This window comes from Halyomorpha halys, unplaced genomic scaffold (assembly GCF_000696795.3).
Source record: "Halyomorpha halys isolate HHAL.00 unplaced genomic scaffold, Hhal_1.1 Scaffold68.1, whole genome shotgun sequence".
NCBI lineage: Eukaryota > Metazoa > Arthropoda > Insecta > Hemiptera > Pentatomidae > Halyomorpha > Halyomorpha halys.
The window spans coordinates 1,414,320-1,437,122 of NW_027116161.1; the positions used below are offsets into that span (position 1 = coordinate 1,414,320).

The window sequence follows — 22,803 nt, forward strand, 5'->3', positions numbered from 1 at the left end:
TTCAACAAGTGTTACTTGTATTATATGCCATATAATGTAAATCACTAAAAATTACATACACTATTTTATATGCTTTCTTTTCAAATGACAGTGGAAATGATAAGACAAATGGTGACCAGCCAATACTATGTTGCATTGAGAGAAAACACCACAAAAACATCAGGATAAATAATTAATAAAATAGTTATAATAATAAATCCTCACAAAAATATTTGGTGCTGGAACCTTCCAAAATGGCCTAAAGAAATAGTCTAGGTTGGTATTAGATTTCGACTAAACATATTTTGAATAAATAAGCATAAAAAAAAGATGAATTTTTATTTCCATACTTAATATTATTATAATAAAGTTAATGCTCATATTTTATATTAATTCTTGTTCCTAATTTTTAAATTAAATGAAGTAAATGCTATAATCTGATAAGCTTATTAATGTTTTATATAAATTATTATAAGTTATGGAAAGTAAGAAAAAAAGTTGTTTTCAATGATGTTTTAATCAATCTGATCATAAATTCAATATTCTCACCTTTCCCCAATGTTTTTTTATTTCTTTTTCTAATCTCTCTGCCTTTAAAGTTTTCACTTATTTGACCTATACTCTTATGTTTCTTGGTGAATTAAGCTATCCACACAGTAAAAACAATATATTTTATTTCTTTTACTTCATATATTATTTATTTCTTATTGTTTTCAGACTTAAATAAAGTTTTCCTCAAGGTATACAAGTCCACCGTGTTACCACTATCAACATATTCCTCTTAGCCTAGGAGAATAACAAAAAACACAAAAGACAAATCCAAGCAATGAAAATGCAGTAAGTAACTGAATGGAGTTCACCAATTTTGGTTGTTGAAATTCCTTAATTTTTCAAGAGTATTTCCATAAATTCCCATTTGAAAAGTCTAAGCAGTAAGATCACATACTATACGGTAAAAAAACAAAACAGATTATGATGATCTTTTATTTCCACTGTAACGGCTTGCTTTTTCCTGTCAAGGCTATCGATCAATCGCACGAAATCTGTAACCCACAAGGAATTGTAGTGGGTAGAGAAATAAATGACTAGTATCATATAATAACAAACAGGACACACCCATGGTAAATGTGGTGGAAATGATCCTTCTTATTTTGAGTTGAGTTTGAGTCTCACATTAAAAAATTCTAAACCTAATACACAACTAAACCTGCTACAGTATTATGTTTTTTCCACATATGGTGATCCTGGTATCACTGTCAAATAAGAGATTGAAGTCCCAATAAATACATCTTTTAAGTGTCTTCCAAAGAATTAAAATTTAGTAAATTTAGCCATCTAATTCCTAGCCATGGGACCAGGGGAAATTTTTAATTGATTGCCTTATTGTTAACTTAAAAACCTGAAAACATGGACAACCAGCCAACTGTTAAATGATAGAATTGCAACATGCATATTGCAAGAATTGGAGTAGTCTTAAAATTCTTCTTTTCTGAGACCAAAAAACATGTCCAATTGGAAGAAAGTTTTTGTTCATGTAGGCCAACAGTACTCATCTCACCATAGACTAGAAATATGAACATTTGCCATCTTAGATCAGTAGCAATCAAGTTATGAAGGTTAATGAAATCCTACTTTTTTCAAAAATTTGTCTCATTTCTCATTTTGAAAATAATTCAACTTCTACAAAGACTAAAAGAGTATAGGAAATATCCTGGAAGTAGCCATTGAACTATTTCAAGGGCATGCCACCCAAAATGTATTTTATTCAAGAAGAAAGTGATAACTTACTTGTTTTTCATTCAGTGCTCAATATGCACAAAGCAGAGGAAATTTGCTAACATTCAGATTTGAGCTCTACAAATCAATATAAACTACTTTATGGTACTGGAATGATTCATTTTACTTTCTGGACTCAGCTCTGTAAAGTGAGGCGAAACGTCAGTTACTAATATAGTTTTCCTGCTATTTTTGTACCTTTTTTTACCGCCACCCAGACCATTTTCCTACAATCATCACATACAGTCAAGTAATAATCTTCCAAAACTTAACAGTAAATTTAACTACCTTCGATTTGAGTGCTAATAGATATCTTTTTGTCAATTAATTAGTTCTTGAGACACAGTATTTCAATAACTAACATTTTTTCCATATAACAAAAAAAAACAATATTTTGTGATTTTATTTTGGAAAATAACATGGAAACTGCTATTAATACAAAGATAATTATTATAAACTACTTTTTAGTGCATTTAACTGCCTTCAATTTGAGAACTAAAACATTTCTATGTATATTAGTTCCTGAGATACATTTTTACATAAACCAAACAATGATAAATAAATGTTTTGTGAGAATTTATTTATGCGAATAGCAAGGAAATTACTCCTCCTACTATGATTATCGATATTAACTACTTTATAGTGGATTTAAGTAGTTATAACAAATTGGTAGGGTACTTTTTAATTAGTAGGGCATTTCCACCAAAATAAGAATATGTTTTCAAAATTTTTAATTCTTTATCTCCCTAATGTGCAATTTTATTCATAATTCATTCCTGTATTCATATTATTTAAGAGAGTATCGAGAGCCACAGGTCTCCAGTTTAACACCACTTACATACAGTATGTTTTTAATGGCAATGAAAACTTAATTATAAAAATAAAAAGTCATTTACCTACTTACCATGATAACTCAGTTTCACTCATATGTCATTTAAATAGTGATTTACATTTTGTTTATATTAGAAAATGCTTGGACTTGAAAAATCAGCTAATAAATCTTTTATATTGGGTTTAACATCTTTATGTACTGTGGGGGGGGGGAGGGGTTGAATAAATAAGGACTCAAAATGCAAATAAACCTACAAAATAATTCAAAAGAAACTTGAAAGACTATTTGATGACAATTAGAAAACCATTAAAATTTTCAGCACAGAATACAAAGAGTAATAAGATGTGGCAAATCAATAATGAGCCGAAAATAATACATTATGACAAGTGAATAAAATGTAATGAAGAAGAGAAACAAGAATTTGGGCACCATAACCATAAAGACACTGATGAAGTACTGCTATCATTGGTATTGTTTGATTGCAGTCACTTCATACTAAAATGCATCAAGGAGGGAGAAAAAATAAGATAATGATACAAAATACTGAGGTAGAATAGTAAAGAAAATAGAAGGCTTAAAAAATATTTTAACAGCAGAGGTTTCAATTTGATTCAAAATCATTTCATTTATAACAAGTACTATAATTATTATAATGTTAATAAATTATAATATACTTTTTAATTATCACTTTCTCCCCCTTTTTACAGCAATAAGCTTCACGTAAAATGTAAGAATGATGTTCCTATTTTTAGTAAAATTTCTACTTTAGAAAATAAGCTCCATTTAACCTATTTACACCCATAACAGAAATTGAACTTATTTGAATACTGGATATACAATCCTTTTAAAAAGATCTTGGATGGATTAAATCTATAAATTGAATATCAATACGGCTTAATGTAACATTCATTTTTATTCAAATGATTATTGTACTCACCAGATGGAAGTACAGAGTCTCGTTTCCCTTCATCGATACAAGCTTTGATTAGTTCGGATGCATTTTCACTGCATTTTCTTTTGTTTGGTCTATAAAAATACAGTATAGCAATAAGAAAAAAATAAAAAATTAAGTTGTATTTTTAAGTTAATTTTCAATGATTTTTTAAAGAGAATAGAAACACTTATTTCATCAAGATATGATGAATAATGAGGATTTTTAGAAAAACTTGAAAATTTCATTATGTTACAGTTAGTCCTAAACTTGCTTAAAAGCTTTTCTCAACCTTGGCATACCTAAACCATTTTCAGTATATCAATATTCGCAAATCATAAACAAACCACTTGGAACATAATCCATTTATGCTTTCATTTGAAACAACATAGCTCATAAGTAAGCTAACCATGCAAACATTAAGCATTAAGCTACTAAATATTATAAGCTTCATAGAAATAATCTGTTGCCAGAAATATTTCCATACTAGTTCTTCCATTCAGGAAAACCATTTTTAATAAAAAGTATTTTAATTGTAAGTATTGTTCCCTTGATGTAGTTCTTATATAAATAACTAATTTTAGTTCTTTAAATATTATATATTGTCAGATTTATCTAATGTTGAAAAATCATTTAAATATCATTTATAGTCAAAAAACTGACTTATGATGATAAGACTTCACTAATTCCATTAGTTCAATGCAATAATGTAGAACATATTTAACAATTTTATCACTTATGGGGAAAATTTCCGTTTCTTGACATTATTAACAAAACTAGACCGTTGCAGTATATTCATTAGCATTGTATCTTGAAACACTGGTAAGGGGGCAGGAGGAGGGGTCAATTTAAAATTGTTCAGAAGTGCAACACATTTAAAATTAGTAAAATATAACATTGAGTCATATTTTCAATAGGAAATTTAGGAGAAATAAAAGGTTTGTTCCAACAAATGTTTTGACATGCTACACAGTTTAAGATTCATCGTTGGAACAAACCTATTAAATAATATGTTCAAACCAACTATTAGATCAAAATGGAATGGCAACCAAACATTTCTAATCTTCAGAGCTGGAATTCCAGCAACATCTTAATTAAGTGAATCACTTCCATAATGATTTCTCCTATACTATCCATCCTTCAATCAAGGCACATGTTTTTTTTTTTTTGTTTTTTTTTTTCTTTTTGCAACTAGTGATTCTTTATTTGTAAATTAAAAATAGAGAACAATGTTCGCTCCAAAATCAATTTTAATAAATAAAAATTATAAATAGACAAGAAATAATCATGACCATTCTCTTAAATATCTAACTCTTTCAATGATGAAATGACTCAGAAAACATTCTCAATCAAATTTTTCGAAAACTTTCTGGAACAACAACTAGCAACACTACTTTATAATTACCTGATTTTTGTACTCTGTTATAACATACTTTCATTAATGCTGTTTACTGGACACCATAGCAAACAAATAAACTATTTAGAAAACATATTTGATATGAGACAGTATATTTGCTTCCCTTTTCTTTTTTTAGTTTCATTTGAAGAGTAGAGAAAATCATTATTCTCACTTGACTTGAGCTTGAATTTTTCACAATTTGAAAATAATTTTAAGAACATGGTAATTTACTTTTGGAAGATTCCTTTATGCAATTCTTCTCTATATTAAATGACCACAATTCAATGATTTTTTTAATTAATTATTTTCGGTAACACTTAATACTTTTTCAAAAATTAATTAATAAGTTGATATATTACTATGAATGAAATAATAAAAATCCTTCAATTATTACAGGAAAATTTATACTGAATCAAAACTGTTGGAACAGCTAAGATAATAATACAAACTAATTGAACAAACATTTATTTTTATTAGTAATTAATTAGACAACTTTGGATGTCAACTGGATTTTGGTTTTATTTCAATTGATAATAATTTAATGTTAGTCAAGGATTTTTTTTTTGTTTACTTATTTCACTATCAATTACATGGAGAGACACCACCAGTTACATTAGGTAGTTGATAGAATATAATGAAAAGAGCTCGAATTTTTTATTAGGCCTAATTTAAAGTTATTTTTTCCCCTCTTGTATTCATGTACAACTCAATGAATAATGAATAAAATGGTTGGGAGAAGCAGGTTTCTTTATTTATTATTTATTTTTTTATTCAAATCATCCATTGATAAATCATACTGTCCCACAGTAGGAATGTAAAGATTCATTTTTTGGGGCCCCTGCAAAATAAGTATTGATTTAACCAGATGGAAATGGAACCTAAAACCTCCAGAAACAAGTGTTCTGGGACCTATGCTCGAACCCGCTGAGTAATTAGGTCCTCCTCTTAACTTTTTTCCTAACAGAAAAAAAAGGGTATTGGAATTTTAAGTAGTCTAAAGTTAAATTTCATAAAAGTAAGATAAATTTCATTTAACATTTTGAAATTTAAAAGCCTTCTGATTTGGTAAAATTTTCAAAAATTTAGTCCAAAGAAATCAATTTTTTAAATGAAAAATGCATGCCTGAATCTAACATATTTCAAGCTGGTAGGAATAGAAACTAAATTTTAAAAATGTACACAGACACTGCTAGCTGAGATGCCAAACAAAATTCCACCCTATTCTCTGGATGTTGAACAACTAGATCAATTAGGTGTAATTGTAAGATAAAAAATGACTGAGACAATAGATAGAACAATGGGTCTAATGGTAGGAAGGGGGATTAAGATATGAATGAAGAATGGTTCATTTCCATAATTTTAAGCAGAAAGTATGTTAGACCCTAAATCCTATGCAGTTCAGAGGTGCTGATTGGGGTTTTACTCGTTATTAAAGACAGCAATGAAAAAGAAAATTACAGACAATATTATAGACAAAACTATAATATGGTAATGTGGCTAATTCATCTACATCAAAAACCACAACCAAATTTTATCAAGCACTTGAAGGACCTGTTATGTTTCCTTAGAGGAAAGCATTCTTCAAAACTTAAAAAGACAATAGTAATTATAATCATTATAAATATAGAAAAAGGGCTTTGGCCTAAATACCATTTGATACAAAATATTAGTAATATTACAAACCAACTGTACCAATGTCAAGAATAAATAACTGGGACAAACACATATATAATAGGGCAACATATAGTACCTTTAGGCCATGTATTAAGACTTCTGTTGGTTGGTGAGTGATGTAAATACATAAAATAGAAAAAAAACTTATATCCTGGTAAAAAAAAAAAAAAGGGCTTTGAGATGCACAAAACCACTTACAGAAATAGGTCTAGGTTTTTTAAATTAACAAATTAAGGCTACAACTAACAGATGACCTGTCTAACTAGACTTATGATCAGGAATAGTCTTAATCTAAGCTGATGCTCTAAATGTGATAATGATCTGCTAAAAAAAATAGATAAGCACAATGTGGCTTTAAGAATTATGGTAGAACCTGGAAATGAAGTTAGTTAATATACATAGGTAAGAAACTGAAATAACGAACTAAAGCTAATCTGAAAAATCAATCAGCCTAGAATTGATCAATTTACTAAACAAAGAAGTTGTTTACTGAGGGGAGAATGTTGCCACAATAGAAAAAGGTAACACCACAAACTAATAATGGTTACCAAATCACCAAAAAGACTTTTCATGCTATTAAAGGCAAAAATGGAAACAAAATTTGTACAGTATCACCATCCAACTCAGTACACAGAATTTATGACAAGGTAGACAAGTATTTATAAAAAGTACTTATTGGACAAATGTGTTTCTAAATGAACATACCAGCAGCATAACTAATTATTTCTTTATTTAAGACTATAACAAATGACACTGAGCACATTTTTATTAACTAATTATAAAACAAAAATACAATTACAACTAAATCTTTCAAGTTTTTAGTCAAAACTACCTAGGGGTAGGAGGGTCAGAAGAAGAGCTCTCTGATGGACGCCTAGGTCTCTTTCCTGTAGATGGGCTCAAGTCAGGACTCCTTCTGTAAACCAGTGATAAAAAAAATAGAATCAAATAATTATGTAAATAATGTAAAACACTGCAAATCAAAATATTAAAACATATAATAGGAAAAAACTTTTCCCTAAAAGGTACTATCTGAATTACACTATAATATAATAGTATCTCATACATTGACCTTTGTAAGGCTAACCTAATATAAGATGCTAAATTTTAAGTTTCTGTAATATATTTATACAGGATAGGCAAGAAAGCAATTTTGGTTATTTTTCTATAAAAAAAAAAATTAACCTTAATCGGTCAAATATCTTCCATTCTGTTCCATGACCTTTTGCTATCATTCTGGAAACTTCAAGATCCTGTGCTCACACAACTTCTGGTCCTTATCAGAAAAACACTTAACCAAGAACTATTGTAAAAAACCATAAGATACTGTTTGCGGATTGTTGCTATTTATGCTTTAAGGACATTTGATTTCGATTTATGCCTTCAGAATTGGGAAAATCATTAATGTAAAATCTTTTAAAAATACATTATTCCATGATAATACTTAATGGAAAATACCTCATTGAAAATTTTAGAGTTAAGTGAGCTGAAAGAGAACTGGAAGAAGTTAAATTTCACTATCAAAATAAAGTTAATTTGATGTAGCTAGGAACTAAAAAGTTTCATTTCTAAATTTTCAAAACTTTTGAAAAAGAACAAAAATACATGTCAATCAAGTCTTAAACACCCAGTATTAGTATAAGTACTTTTTTATCAATTTTTTTTTATTATGTGAAAAAACTTAATACTTTCTTATATAATGATTGAAATAAAGACGAATTCGGGTTTTATTTGCATCTATTCCAGTTAATTTGTTATCGCAACTCAAAAATTCTGACATTTGAAGGAACAGGTTATAAACGTTATAGAATTTTAAATTTAATAAAAACAATCCAAATCACAATTTTTTTTTAAGTTAAAAAAAAAGGTGAATATATTTACTCTAGTTCAATTCCAGGCAGATTTGGATACAGTTATTGTAGGATATAAAAACTATCAGGGTTTGAAAGACTTTACCTTTAAAATTAATGGTACTGATCGATTGCCATTTTTTAAACTGATAATGACAATTTTAGTACTAAATGGCACTCTTTTTTCCAATTAGGAATATATCAATAACTAAGATAGACAGGAAAAAGAATATGTGATAGAAAACAAATAATTTTGAAACTTTTTTTTTGGCCTACAAAAGTTTTAAAAAACAAAACATTCAATTGAAGATTACCTTAAGTGAGGTTCCTGACTCCAAACCATAAGAACAAGCTTACCATCATTCATTAACTAACTTGACCTAACTTAAATTTTATATATTCTTACAGAGGTTGTAAAGTGAAGGGTTAGTGGATACTATCTAAGTTTTGAAAACAACAGTAATTTAATGGATAAAAAGTGTTTATCAACTGCAGCTCCTACCACAATCAATTTTGCTCTACTAGAGTTGTTTCCATATAATTGATTGGGTTTTGATAACCTACCATGAAAAATTTAAACTCTACTTTTCTCATGACCCTAAATTAAACACTAAGTGTCCCTTACATTTCATGTAGAACTATTTGATAAAAATATAGGACAGCTATAACAAAACAATATTTTTAATGCAAGGCTTTTTCGACTCTGAGGAACTCATAAGATATAACTCTAGTAAGATCTAGAAAAACAAGTTTCACTAATTACTATACTTTTTCTTCCTTAGAAAGTGATCTAATTTAAAATTATTTTCTTGAATCAAACTTGTTTTCTTTACACAGCAAGATTATTTATTATATTTAAAGGTATATTCGGAATAAAACTTCTTAACTTCTTTCGTTATCAATTTTATTCAAATATTCTTGTTTGGATTTAAAGATGTTTTCTTTGCCTTCAGGAACCTAATCAAGTAATAAGAATCTCACAACAAATGAGAAACTATAAAATTCTAAATACATGAATATAACAACGTTGTTATAACATAGCACAGAAAATAAGCACAAATTAAATTTTAAAATTCCCAAAAAATTAAACAGAGAAAATTGCCAAAAACATAGGAAAAGTGGAATTAATTTACATTATCAAAAAACGAAAAAGAATTAAGTGAATCTCAAAATGGACATGAAATAATAATAAATTAAATGTAGATTCAAAATTGGTATTATATAAAATAAAAGTAACAAACTAAATTATATTAGAAATAATAGCAATAATAAAATAATGCTGAATGTTTAAAACTAACAAAACAAACTGTCAGAAGGGGGAGGAACGAGATCAGTAGAGTAGAGTTTTTATACTTTATTGAGTGTGGAAAAGCCTCCTAATTTCCAAGCCATTTCCAGTGGACATTTAAAGATCACATAAAGGTGAATAATGAATAAAGAAAAATGATGATGCATTGACAAAGGTTATATTATAAATATAATCCAAGGTAAAATAATTTAAACCAATCTAATTAATTACTAATGTTAAAAAGGTGTGTTAGTTTGTAATAGATCCCTTAAGATGAGGTAAACCTTGGATTCCAGAATAAAAATTTAACCATGAATAAAATAAATTAACAGGTTAGATTCACAATATGACTATACATTAAAATTATTTTTATTAACTTAGTAAAGTTATGTAAAATTATTTTTATTAACTCAATAAGGTTATGAATGTAAATATAGATATAAATTCAAATTTTAAATTATTGTTAAACATTACTTTCATTGACCAGTTACGTTCAATACAGTAAAATTAAATTTCAGTCCTGTATCAGTAGTCTAGAACTAAAAAAAAAAATAAAATTTCTTGAACAGTCGCCTAGAATAAAACTGAATTATATATAAGCTCTCAAAAAAGAGCTTAACAGATTTCATAAATATGGGGGGTTGAGGTTTTCTAGGAAAATATTTCAAAAGTTTCTCTAATGTTTTCTTATGCTCATGGACACACATACATATGAAAATCATACAGTAAATTATAAATTAACAACCCAAAAAACAAACCTTAAATCATTATAACTAGCAGCAACTTTATATTTAATGTGCATATAGGAATGATAATTTGACAGTAGAAACAGAGCTCAAAATACATCATAATGATCTATCTATACCTATCCAATAACAAGAGCAATCAAGGATAACTCACACTGGATGAGTATTAGAAGAGTTATGACTATGATGATAAATATGGATTAATGTTTTCTCCAGATATTATGAGAATTATTCAAGTAACAAATAATTTTAATAGTCAATAATCTAAAGTGCCTACATAAATCAAAGAATAATTGGCTTAGAAATAAATGGTTATTCATTATTCTTGCATAAAAAATACTTCATTCATTTGTATTTATTTAGAATGAATTAATTTTTCCTGGCTTTAATGATAAGAAATGTATCAGAACATCTCCAAATAGCTTTGCTTCATTTCATTATTATGAACTGATAAGTGAACTCAATAAAACATTGTTTAATAAAGTTAATCTCACATGAAATTTGAAAGAGGAAGAAGAAATATGTGAAGATATCCATCACAAAAGCGATTCATTTTAGAAACATTATGTCCATGAGTTCAAATTTTAATAAGTACATTCATTAAATTTAATTTACAAAATTATAAAAAATTACTAATAAGTAACATCAAAATAAGACATAACACCAACATGATATGGAAAGACTTTCTTAATTTTTTCTCTCTCACATATCATTGCTATTTTAAAGTAATGAGGAGGGAATTTGGAGGTTCTTCCACACTTCATTATTCATAAAATGGAAGAAAACATCTATGCTGTGCAAAGAAAAATAAACGTATACAGACTTACATAAATGGCTTTTATGCTCAACTGATTCAGCTGTTCCAAATCTTAAAACCATTATGAAATTTAAATCTTCATAGTTTAGCTATAACTAGCCCGCATAATATAGTAAAATAAATTCTATTTAATAACTACCTTTTATTAAAAACAGAAAATAAATATAAATTTAGAATGATAGCTGAATAGATACTTTTCTTTTAAAAGTAACCAACTTGTAAAATAAAATGCATTTACAATACATCATGGGGTATAAATATTTGATTAAATAAAATAAAATAAATTCTAAAATGATAACTATAAAAAATATATACTTATATTTATGTTAATTTATTTATATACCTGATAGAGGGCTGCCTTCTGTCTGAACCATCTCCATTAGGTATATCAATCAGAAGTTGTTCCAAGAGACTCTTAGCACCATACCTCTCCTCTTCTAAAAAGTAACAGAAAAATAAAATTAATGTTTCCAAAAGAATCGTAAACATTGTATTACTCATATTTAAAAATAAACATATACAAAAAATTTGTAGTTTGTACATATCATGTAACTTATATTGTACTTAATAACGAATAAGACTAAACAAAATAAAGAAACAAATATTAAAATGTGTTTAACTGGTGTACTGTAATAGTTATAGTTAGGATTAGACCTGCGCAAACTTTTTAAATAATAATTAATATATATGAATAAAGTTTCAAATCCATGAATACCGGAAATAAATTACATTGCAGAGAGATAGTGTACAATTATCATAGCCGCTGTCACAGTGTCCTCTGTGTGATGGTTACTGTCATGACAGTACCTACTGCTGTGGCAGTATTAACACATTAGGTTTGGCATGATAGTTGACACTAAATTTAACAGCAGTGAAGCAACTGTTACATTGTAGCCTGTTTACACATTGACACTACACAGCCATGGTACTAACTGTCGCAGCTTCTATTATGGTGAAGACTATAAAAGCTGGTGTCATGCCCAATGGGTATTTTACTGTCATGACAGTATTTTAATTGAATAATTATTGATGATTGAAGGAGGAAAATAAGGTATATGTACAAGCAGACAGTTGGTGCATGACGAATAACAGAAGAGATTAAGTTCCAGAGTGAGGCAGCTCATTGGAGAGGAGAGAAGAAGCTGGATGAAAGGAAGGATCCTGAGGATATATATGTATATATAGTTGACCGTAAAAATTGATGTATAGGAAGATGGTCAGGGTTGCGGTCAAAGTAGTTGTAAACTATTTTTGTTTCTCCTCTAACCGCAACCCTGACCATAGATCCTGAGGATAGATTAGAGAATCTAAATTGCATGTTCTTTAGAATATAGGAATGTAACTAAGTTTAAATCACCTACTTCAGGATATTGTTACAAAAATACTGACAGCGGTTAGAAGGGAAGAACTCGTAACTTGAGCTCTTCATTGCAGTATAACAGATTGTTGATGAAGAAAAAATAGAGTAGGGATAAAGGATAAAATTTGAAGTACTCTATCTGTACTTTATCTCAGAACAGAGGTAAAGAACCAGAGGGGAGTTTATTAGAGACAACTCCAAACTGGGAATGACCAGTAAGAAAGGATGGAAACTAGTGGTAGGCTCTAAAAACATATCAGAGAAAGACCATGCATTTTATTAAGTTTATTAAGGTGTATGTTATGGTCTATAGAATCAAAGGTTTTGGAAATATCAAGGAGAATAAGGAAGTTTTTAATAGGGTCAATGGTTATAGGCGCATCTCTGGTTGTCCAAAAAATAAATCATATTAGGCAGTTCCTATGAACATTTAAGTTTAACTTTGTGTTCACTTGAGAGCCTGCCCTACACCAGACAAACACACTTAAAATGGTGAAAAACAAGGGAGTAAACTAAGAATCAACTGGTTTTGAGTGGAAGAAAATAGAAGAGATAACTGAATTGCTTAAGGGTTGCTAGCATATATTTGAAAATGGAAGATTTCAAAGAAAAGGTTGGGTCAAAAGTGACTTCAGGGTTTATAACTGAAGAATGTAATGAAATAAGAATGTTGTTCAGGATAAGGTAGGGAAGTTTAGGAATAGATAGTTTAAATGACATAAATACCATGAAGTTAAGTAAGAAGTATATTGCAGCAGTTGTATCTGAGTGAGTTAAGGTCTCACCTTAGCAACCTTGAGTCAGCAGTGGTGCTGGTTCAATTCTGGCCTGAGCGGATTGACTTATTTCGCAGAGGCCCCACGGAATGAAAATTCGACATTCCTAAACTGGTTTGAAAAGGTTGGTTACCTAATAACTTCCCCATATGTCAGAAATGACCAGGTCGGAGGTAAAAAAAATAAAAAAAGTAAGGAATATATTACCTTCTACAGAATCATGGGATTTAAAAAAATCAAGGAGGATAAGGCAAATTTTAGTATAGGTAGGGGTTATGGCTGTATAGAGGCAAAGGGAGTAGAAGTGGTTTGAAAGGTTACATGTGAAAGAGGAAGATGATAGATAAGTGTTTTAATGTTGAAAGAAGTGATTGGAAATGGAAGGGTCTGTAGATCTCTTTCACAGTAGAGGGAGTGGCAAGACAGATGGTGCTTTCTGTAGTGGCCACTGTAGGACAATTCAGATGGATTTCCTTTGTAAATGATATCATTTAAACTCCTTCAGTAAAAACATCTTGTCTTGTGACTCCCTCTAATGTGGCTTGGTCTAAAGAAGGCAACAAATAAAACTAAGGAGAAAGGGAGATGGGGTGGTGGAGATTATAGCAAAAAGGCCACTGCGGAGTACCTTTACAGATGGTTAGGACAGTAAAGGGTTGGGATGGGGAAACATGAGCACAGAAATCTAGATCACATTGTGAATTGCTAACAACCAATGGCTGATCTTCCCCTCACCAACTCGTGACTCTACTCTGATTAAACCAGACATATGGTATGTTTCCAGAAGTTTTATTCTGTAGGGCTAGCCAGTATAGATGGCTGTTGGTCATGGTCGTCAATGTGCTAATAAAATTGAGTTTAATCTCGAGTTCAGTAACTCATAACTAGAATGTGAGGTTTTCAAGGATCCATCCATCAATCTCAAAGTTTTGGGCCTCCAGGAGTGCTTTAATTGATTTTAACTGCTTCAAGTTCTCAAATGGTAGCTAACATTTCATTGCAGTGGTAATTGAGATTTAGTATATATAGTTGAGATTAAGAAATTAAATGCAATGTATAGGTAGCTCCACATGTGCTACCAGCTCTTAGCCACTAGATAATGCCAGCTCACCTGATCAAGCTGCTCTCAAAAACCAACTGTTTCCTCACTTATCTTATCACAAAGACTACATGAACTACAAAATAATACTTAACTTCAAATCACAATCACTACTGACACAGGGATAAAGTGAGAGGAAAGAAGAGATGTAGTTAACAGGACTGGAACTAAAGATTTTTATGATAAACATTGACAAAACGATGATGGAGCCTTGCTAACCAGACCTTAAGGTAAGATAAACACTTAATGTACAGTTTTGACAGAAACAAAATATTAAGTTTTGACAGAAACAAAATATTAAGTTTTTCATAATTAAAAAAAAAACAAGTAATTTATATGACACTTCTAAAGTAAAATATTACCAGTATGGTCAGGAGATGGAGTTTCCTCCCGTTGTCTATCTGGATTTGAATAAGTGTACAGAGCAGGTGTCAGCCGGATCGGAACTACTTCTTCTACTTCTTTTTTCTCTTTTTTACACAACTCTTCTTTCCTGTAAGAACAAATCAACAATACATGAAGCTAACTTATCATGATCAATATAATTTCTTAGTTGGCTATTAGTCTATGAGATACCCAGAATCAGTTTTAATTGTGATGAGACAGATCAGACAGACGGGTCAAGTTCCCCCACATGCCCAGAGAATAAATCCTTTAACATCTGCTAAAGGATCCACGTGGTGAAAGATGTGGTAAAGAAAAATCTGTAGGATGGGAATCATAAGACAGCGAATGCTTATCCGAAATAAGAGAGTGGAGGAAATTGACTAGAGGCCAAGATATTTGCAGGACCATTTCACATAGAATAAATAAATATGGAACAATGTTCACCAACATGGACAAGATCAAAACACTTGAAAACTATGCAAGGATAAACTGATTAAGTAAATATTGTTGTTTGTCTATTCATACTTTCCATCCTCTTTGTACTTCAATAAATAACGTTAAGAATTACTTATGAGGTTACTGCATTAATAAATTTTTAAAAAAATTAATAAATAAAATTAAGGGGAGTTCACAATTTATTAACAAAGCGAAATAAAAATGATCCCATAAAACAGAAAAAGGTGTGAAACCTTCCAGTCCCGCCCTCTGTGGTAGCCTTACTTATCTGACTTTTCAAACAGACAATCATATCGAGTAGATTGAATGATGTACAACATGTCATAATCTCACAAGATGAGATCATAACACAAAAAAAGGCTATCCTCAGCCAGACTCGCTCCACTAAGAGAGAGTCTGCAGAGAGAGACAGTCCTAGATCACTTTTGTAATAATTACTTGAAACGGGAAGAGCCTGAAATTGGAAAACGGCATGAACATAACCACAGTTATATTCATACATTGGATGTAAAATAGAGATCAACATTAGTTTCCTTTTGAGTACTTGTCAGAAATCTTTAATTAATAAATTCTATAAATAAAAGGAACCTGTGATATCTACAAGGATACCTGCCAAAAAAATCATTTTGAATTGATATTCAGGAACGTTTATAAGGTATTAGACACTAATTTGACCTACTACTGACTCAGTATAAATCCCACATGGTATAATCTGTGTTATATTAATTGGTTTATACACACACTCTTAAATAATGAATCACCAAAGAAAAAAAGTTTTTTTTTTTCAAGGAATACATTTTCTACATTTATTGCAATAATGTTTGTCAAATAAACAGAGGTGAGAGAAGTGTTTAGAAAACACAAATTTTGCCAATTCAAAAATTTAATTAAATCCTATTGAACCTTATAAACACTCTTTAATGTTTATATGACCTAATTATTTCTGTAAATTGAAATTATTATGATACTAATTAGAACACCATAAACTTAAAAAAACTATAGTACACACCTTAGAGGAGAGGTACTTTGATTAGGTGACTTCTCTGATAAAGCATCCATACTCTCAATACCAGAGTCATCTCCACCTCCACTACCGCTGCTGCCTCCTCTACCTGTGTCCGTACTTTCCTTGAACTTGCTATCAGTTTTAAAATCCATCTCGGGTGTTGACTTGGAGACTGTTGGTAGGGGCTGACTGTTTAAAACTGAGGACAACAAAGAAATTAATTAGCACTTAGTGAATGGATGGCAAGGTAAAGAATTAATAAGCATTATTTATCAAATAACATTATTATTCATATTAATATGCTTTTCTGTTCACCCTTTTCAAAATTGGAACTGGATGTTGCTCTGAGCAAACTAAAATAGGGAAAAGTGCTGGTCCAGATGGTCTATTGCCTAAATTCTTGAAAAACTTGGGAGAGAAAGCTAAAGATATCCTTTTAAGATTTATAAATTTTACGTGGAAAAGGCATGTCCCAGCACAATGGAAGAAAGCGGAGGTACTACCCATCTTAAAAAATGGAAAACCAGCAGACGATATCAACGGTTACAGGCCTATCTCTCTCACGAGCACACTCTGTAAACTGGTTGAACGAATGGTTATAGCGCGTCAACAAGAATATCTTGAGCCAAAAAAACTTCTTTCAGACAGACAGGCGGGTTTCAGGAAGACGAGAAACACGGTTGAGCAGGTCATCAGATTCTCTCAGGAAATGAAAGATGGCTTCCAAAGAAGACAACATACACTAGCAGTGTTTATTGACTTCCAAGCTGCTTTCGACTGTGTATGGAAGAAAAAACTTATTACTAAGTTGAAAGGTATGGGTATAGGTGGCAATCTCTTCTCATGGATTCGATCTTTCCTGGAACAGAGATTTATTAAGGTCCGCTATGGCAGTTCAGCTCATGGAGATGAACTTTTAATAACCTCCTCCAAAGCAGCGTTATAAAAGTTAAACAAAGTTCAAAATCAAGCCTTACGCATAATCACTGGCAGTGTGAAATAGACTCCCATCACAGCTATGGAACTCCAAGCAGGTCTTAAACCACTACAGGATAGGAGGGAGAAATCAGCCCTGTGTCTTTATGAAAAGGTTATGCGTCGAGAGGAACACTGGTTGGATTATCGTAAAGCGAATGAACGACTGAGGTCCCATCGCACTTTTTTTTTTTCAAAAGCTGAGGAAATGCTTCACCAGATAGACCTAATTACTGATGAAAGGCAGAATATAAGCATCTCCTACATGCCAAAGCACGATTCCGCTGAAGTCTATGGGCGACTCAAACTGGCATGTGGTCGGATCAAGAAAGATTGCCCTGAACCCGAGCTTAGAGCTGCTGCACTAAAAACAATTTATGAGCTATACCCCACAGAGCAATGGCTACACATTTATAACAATGGGTCTGCGTCACCGGACCGATAATACCGTTAATACCAATTAACAAGGGAGCTGGAGCAGGTGTATACTCAATCAACTTTCAATAGTCATTTCCCGTTGGAGTTGGATGTGATAATTATGATGCAGAAATGCAGGCTATCTGCTTCGGGATGGAAGCCACTATTGAATGCAATGAGAACACTGTAATCTTCAGTGACTCCCAAGCCATAATACAAAAATTAACAACACCAGGTGCTGCAGAGTCACCCACGGAAGAAAAGTGCAGAAACATGGCTGCTATCATGAAGAAAAGAGGAAGGGTTATAGCTCTGCAGTGGATACTAGGCCATGTTGGTATAGATGGTAATGAGCAAGCTGACAAGTTGGCTAAGCTCGGTTGTGCAGAGAACCAGCCTGTTCTACCACTTTCCTACAGAACAGTAAAATCACTTATAAGCTCTTATTGTAAGGACAGAACCAGTGCTAGACACAAAGTTCAAGCGGAAGGAAATAAGTGGGAGAGCCTACTGCAAAAGAATAAACAAATTTCCGGCAATCTTAGCAGAGCTGAGAGAGTGGCTTGTTTCCGGCTAGTAACAGGACATGATCTGCTCCAAAAACCCCTCCATCGAATTGGTATCATAGATTCCCCGAAATGTCCTCTATGCAACATGGGAGACATGGATGGAGACCATTTTTTAACATGTATTGATCTAGATGTTGAGCAGGATGCGGATCAACTAAGAGGAAGAGTAAAATTGTATTGGACTGCGAGAGGGAAAATGGCATAGTAGCCCACTTCCTATGGCATAGGAAAAAACAAAATTAATTAATAAGATTATTATTCATTAAATGGATAAGGAATGAATGAAAAAATAATTTTATTCTGGGTCCAAGTCCCATAAGAATAAATACACATTTCACACTTAGTAATTATTTGTTTGCATAATATTAACAAAAGTCTAGTATTCAAAATACAATGACAGTTTTACTGTAGTAATGTATGTTATTATTTTACACATTTTTTATATTGATATGGTGTTTTGATTAGGAAAAAGATGAAGAAATTAAAGAGTTGTTTAAATTAGGTATTCTAAAGAGATCACCTTACCTTAGGAATTGTTTAAGTACAGTGATAGATTTATGTATGAACCGGAAAATATGATTATTTAAGAAGAGATGCTGATCGAAGATAACTTCGAGGATAATATGCCAAAATATACAAAGAATAAAAAAATGGGAAAAAGCTATACAACTACAACTTAAAATCAGTGTTTGGAAAAAGTGATTACAGTAGAACCTTTACATACCAGTAATTCATTTATTTATTTTTTTGTCCTGGTTTTACTATCCCATAACTTAGCATTAATTATCAAAAATTTTTCTAAAGCAGGTTATTAATGCAAATACAGAAATTTTTGTTTGGAAAAATGGTTTTTACTATTTGTTCAACAACTTTACTTTGTTTTGTAATGAAAAAATGAAGAGAAATCTAATACTAAAACACCTGCCCATTTAGTAATATCGCACCTAGTAAAGTTTAGGTAGGGGATAAGAACAGTTATTAGTAATCTATTGAACACAGAGATCAGTGTTCTAATTAAATGTGACTAGGAAGTTAAATGAAAATAAGTAAGGTCAAAGTTTGTAACTATTATTCAGTTCATAACAACATACCTTTCTTTGGAAAAAAGGCAATGATATACCTATTTGCAGTGGAGATATGTAATAATACGTTGAGATTAATCTATTAAAGAATAGAATTAAAATAGAAAAGAATATGGGAAGAGGGACAAGAATCAATGGGTGAATCATTATTCTGAATAATACACCTAAACTTCAGACTGACAGAGATCAATAAATTAACGTAATCTTAGAATTTGATTCTAATCCATATTCTGATTACTATGAAGTCTAATCTCATAAAAAAAAAAATTATAAAAAGTAAAATTGTTGGATAGAGAATAGAATCCCTAAACCAATAAAACTGTTATTGCAATAGTAATCTACTTTAAAAAAATTTAGAGAGGATAAAAACCTGGATACAAGATAGCAAAACCAGACAAAAAAAAAGTACTTGTATCATTGTAGGTATCCAATATCTCTTCAAAATTTAACTAAATATACCAAGTTGAGAGTATTTGTGGAAAGCTGATAAAACGATACGTTTCGGAAATACCCAAGATCATGAGTTAAAAATTAATAGCATGAGATTATACTAAGTTTTTATGAAAATAACTAATTTTTACGTATTTATTTTGCTTTGGTAGCCATGATCACCAAAAAAAAAGCGATCTTTTCCTGCATATTGTTAGCTGTTTCATAGACATTCAACATATATACTGGAAAAAATGACTAAAGTTGAAAAAATGCTAAGTTACAGAAGCAAAATTTGTATTTTTAAGGGGAAATAACTTAGTTTTTTTACGAAAACCCTTTAAAGGATATCTCAATGGACTAAGATAGAAAGATGAGGTTGGTAGCACTGAACTACATTATTAGTAAACTATTCCTCTCTCAATTACCGGGATTTCCTCCACTAACACCCTGCACATTTACTTAATGTACAATTCTAAATAAATACAAGAAAATAATTAAATTAAATAATCACATAACGGAAAAAGAAGTAAAATTATATAATATTAATATTGTATGTATTGTAGAATTGTATGTGTTTTAATATGTTAGTTATACAATGGAGTATGTACCATTAGAAAATTACATTAAAAAAATGGAATAAAAACGATGAGTTAATAGTTGACTGTGGATTCGTATAATGAGAAGATGATTGGGGGCGTGGTCAGTGAAGAACACAATTGAGTGGAAACTTATTTATTAGTGCTAACATTTCGGCCAGAATTTCAAGCTTTATCAGGGCTAAGAACAAAAAAACCAAGATAACAACCAAGGAATAAACGAATAAACAGAATGATTTGAAAATAAGAAAATGACCAACATTATGGATACATAAATAGTGTTGAAAGACATGAATAGTTTAAATATTATAAGATAAAGGCTGTACGAGAAGAGTAATATTAAAATTAAGTAAGAGGAAAGAACAAATAATAAAATACATATTGAAATCTAGTTTGTAAGTACATGAAAAAACAAAAATAAAGTAATGAAAGAAGTGGGAAATGAAACATATATAGGTAATTGAATGTGTAAATAAGATAACAGGATTAAGGTAATAAAAATATAAAATTATATAATCCAAAAGAAACAAAGAAATATGAATATTTTAATTTAATAATAATAATAACAATAATTTAAAATTAAAGTTATGGGAAAAACAATGAGAAAGAAAATATATATAATTAATGAAATATATAAGTAAAATGCTAGAATAAAGAAACAAAACGTACAATTAAGAGAAAAGGAAGTAATCTGTAAATATGACAATAATAATAAGGGGTGAACATAACTAATAATGTGGGTAAGGAATAATAAGAAAAGAGTAGAGAAGGAGGAGTGTAAAAAGAAAAAAAAAAAAAAAAAAAAAAAAAAAAAAGATAAAAAGCAAACCTGCTCGAACAAGATGTTAAAGCCAAATAAAGTGGTGTGTGGTGATATTTTGAGTTAAAACAATATGTTGGAATAGAAAAAGAGGCTACCGGAAAAGGTCAAGAATACGTTACATGTTATATTACTTAGATGAGTAAAAGCAAAAAATTAAAAAAAGAAACATATAAAGGACGAAGACAAATAATTTAAAAGAACATAAAACAAGAAGGAAGACAAAAAATTAATATATTAATACGTGATCTTTTATTATCCTTCACTATCCCTGACCACTACATCCTTGTTTCTTTTGACATAGAAAGTTTGTTAACTAATATTTCCATAGACAAAGCCCTCCTTATAGAGTAGAAGCCAACAGGTCATCCATCGCATCCCAAACTTCCCTTAACCGTTTTTCTTAACTTAAATCCCTTCAACTCGGTTGTAAATCTGGTAACCTTACTTTCCATGGTCAGTTCTTTAACAAAATTTCAGGAATGGCCAGGGAAATCCTCGGGCTCTCGATCTTTCCAACATAGTTCTCGATGATTTGCTTCATTCAATTATCCCACGCTTTCCAGTTGACAATCATTTTAAAAAATATGTAGATGACCTCCTCCTCTTACTAAATCCTGAATATGAAAAATCCCTGATATTTTATCTATCTTCAATTCTTACCATCCACACCTCAACTTTACTGTAGAACTTGAAAATAATCACTCCCTTCCTTTCTTGACCTCCGCATTGTAAGAGATCCAGACAAAACCATATCTACTGACAGGTACACTAAACCAACTAACTCAGGCAGACTTTTAAATTACCAATCCCAGCAGCCTTACTATCAAAAATACATAATTAAAAACCTTATTCACCATTACCTTACCCTCTCTGATTCCCATTTTCATGAAACTAACATACACCACATTAAACAAATTTCTATACAATAACTAATAAATTTGAACTAATAACTTTCCCCCTCATATCATTCATAAACTTATAAACAACTACAAAAATCATCTCACTACTTCATCCAGTTCTTCACAACCCCTTCCTATCCCCTCTTTATACAGGTCACTACCATAAATTCCCTCTCTTTCCAATAACATCCAAAAATTCTTATGTTACGCTATACCTAACTTTCGATTGCTTTCAGATTTCATAACAAACTCTCTAAAATCTACTCGCATCCTAAGGACCCTATATCCCTTTTCACTGATCACTTGTCGTAAACCACATCCCTTGCTCCACTACCAATTGTGATTCCGCTTACATTGGTGAAACCAAAAACCCCTTATAAGACCACATCTCACAACACAAATATACTGCTTCCTCCCATAATTATTCTGTCTCAAAACTTTCAGATCATTCTTTATCTTCAAACCATTCCTTTGATATTGATAAAACTTCTATACTTGCCACAGCCCTAAACCATGACAAAAGGCTTATGTAAGAAAGCTTTAATATCCAACTAGATCCTTCTGTAAATTTATAAACTGAAAAACAGAACTTATAATCAGCATATTCCAAAATTCTTAATTTATTAAAACAGTA

The 22,803-nt window shown here is 30.6% G+C and overlaps 1 protein-coding gene across 9 annotated transcripts in view; it reads right to left on the reverse strand.

The window, feature by feature from the left end:
• The window catches only part of LOC106692715 (uncharacterized), a 70,991-nt gene that overhangs the window by 10,992 nt on the left and 37,196 nt on the right, over positions 1-22,803 (reverse strand). For 7 of the 9 annotated variants that reach the window (XR_010845014.1, XM_067053022.1, XM_067053026.1 and 4 more), the window contains exons 12-16: positions 16,380-16,575; positions 14,890-15,020; positions 11,636-11,729; positions 7,424-7,507; positions 3,525-3,613 (exon numbers count right to left, since the gene is read on the reverse strand). Coding sequence is in view for 6 of the 9 variants with exons in the window: in XM_067053022.1 (XP_066909123.1) it covers positions 3,525-3,613; positions 7,424-7,507; positions 11,636-11,729; positions 14,890-15,020; positions 16,380-16,575 (594 nt within the window). In the remaining 3 variants the exon portion in view is untranslated. The remainder of the gene's footprint in view (positions 1-3,524; positions 3,614-7,423; positions 7,508-11,635; positions 11,730-14,889; positions 15,021-16,379; positions 16,576-22,803) is intronic. The other 2 variants (XR_010845015.1, XR_002945662.2) reach the window with 1 other exon arrangement.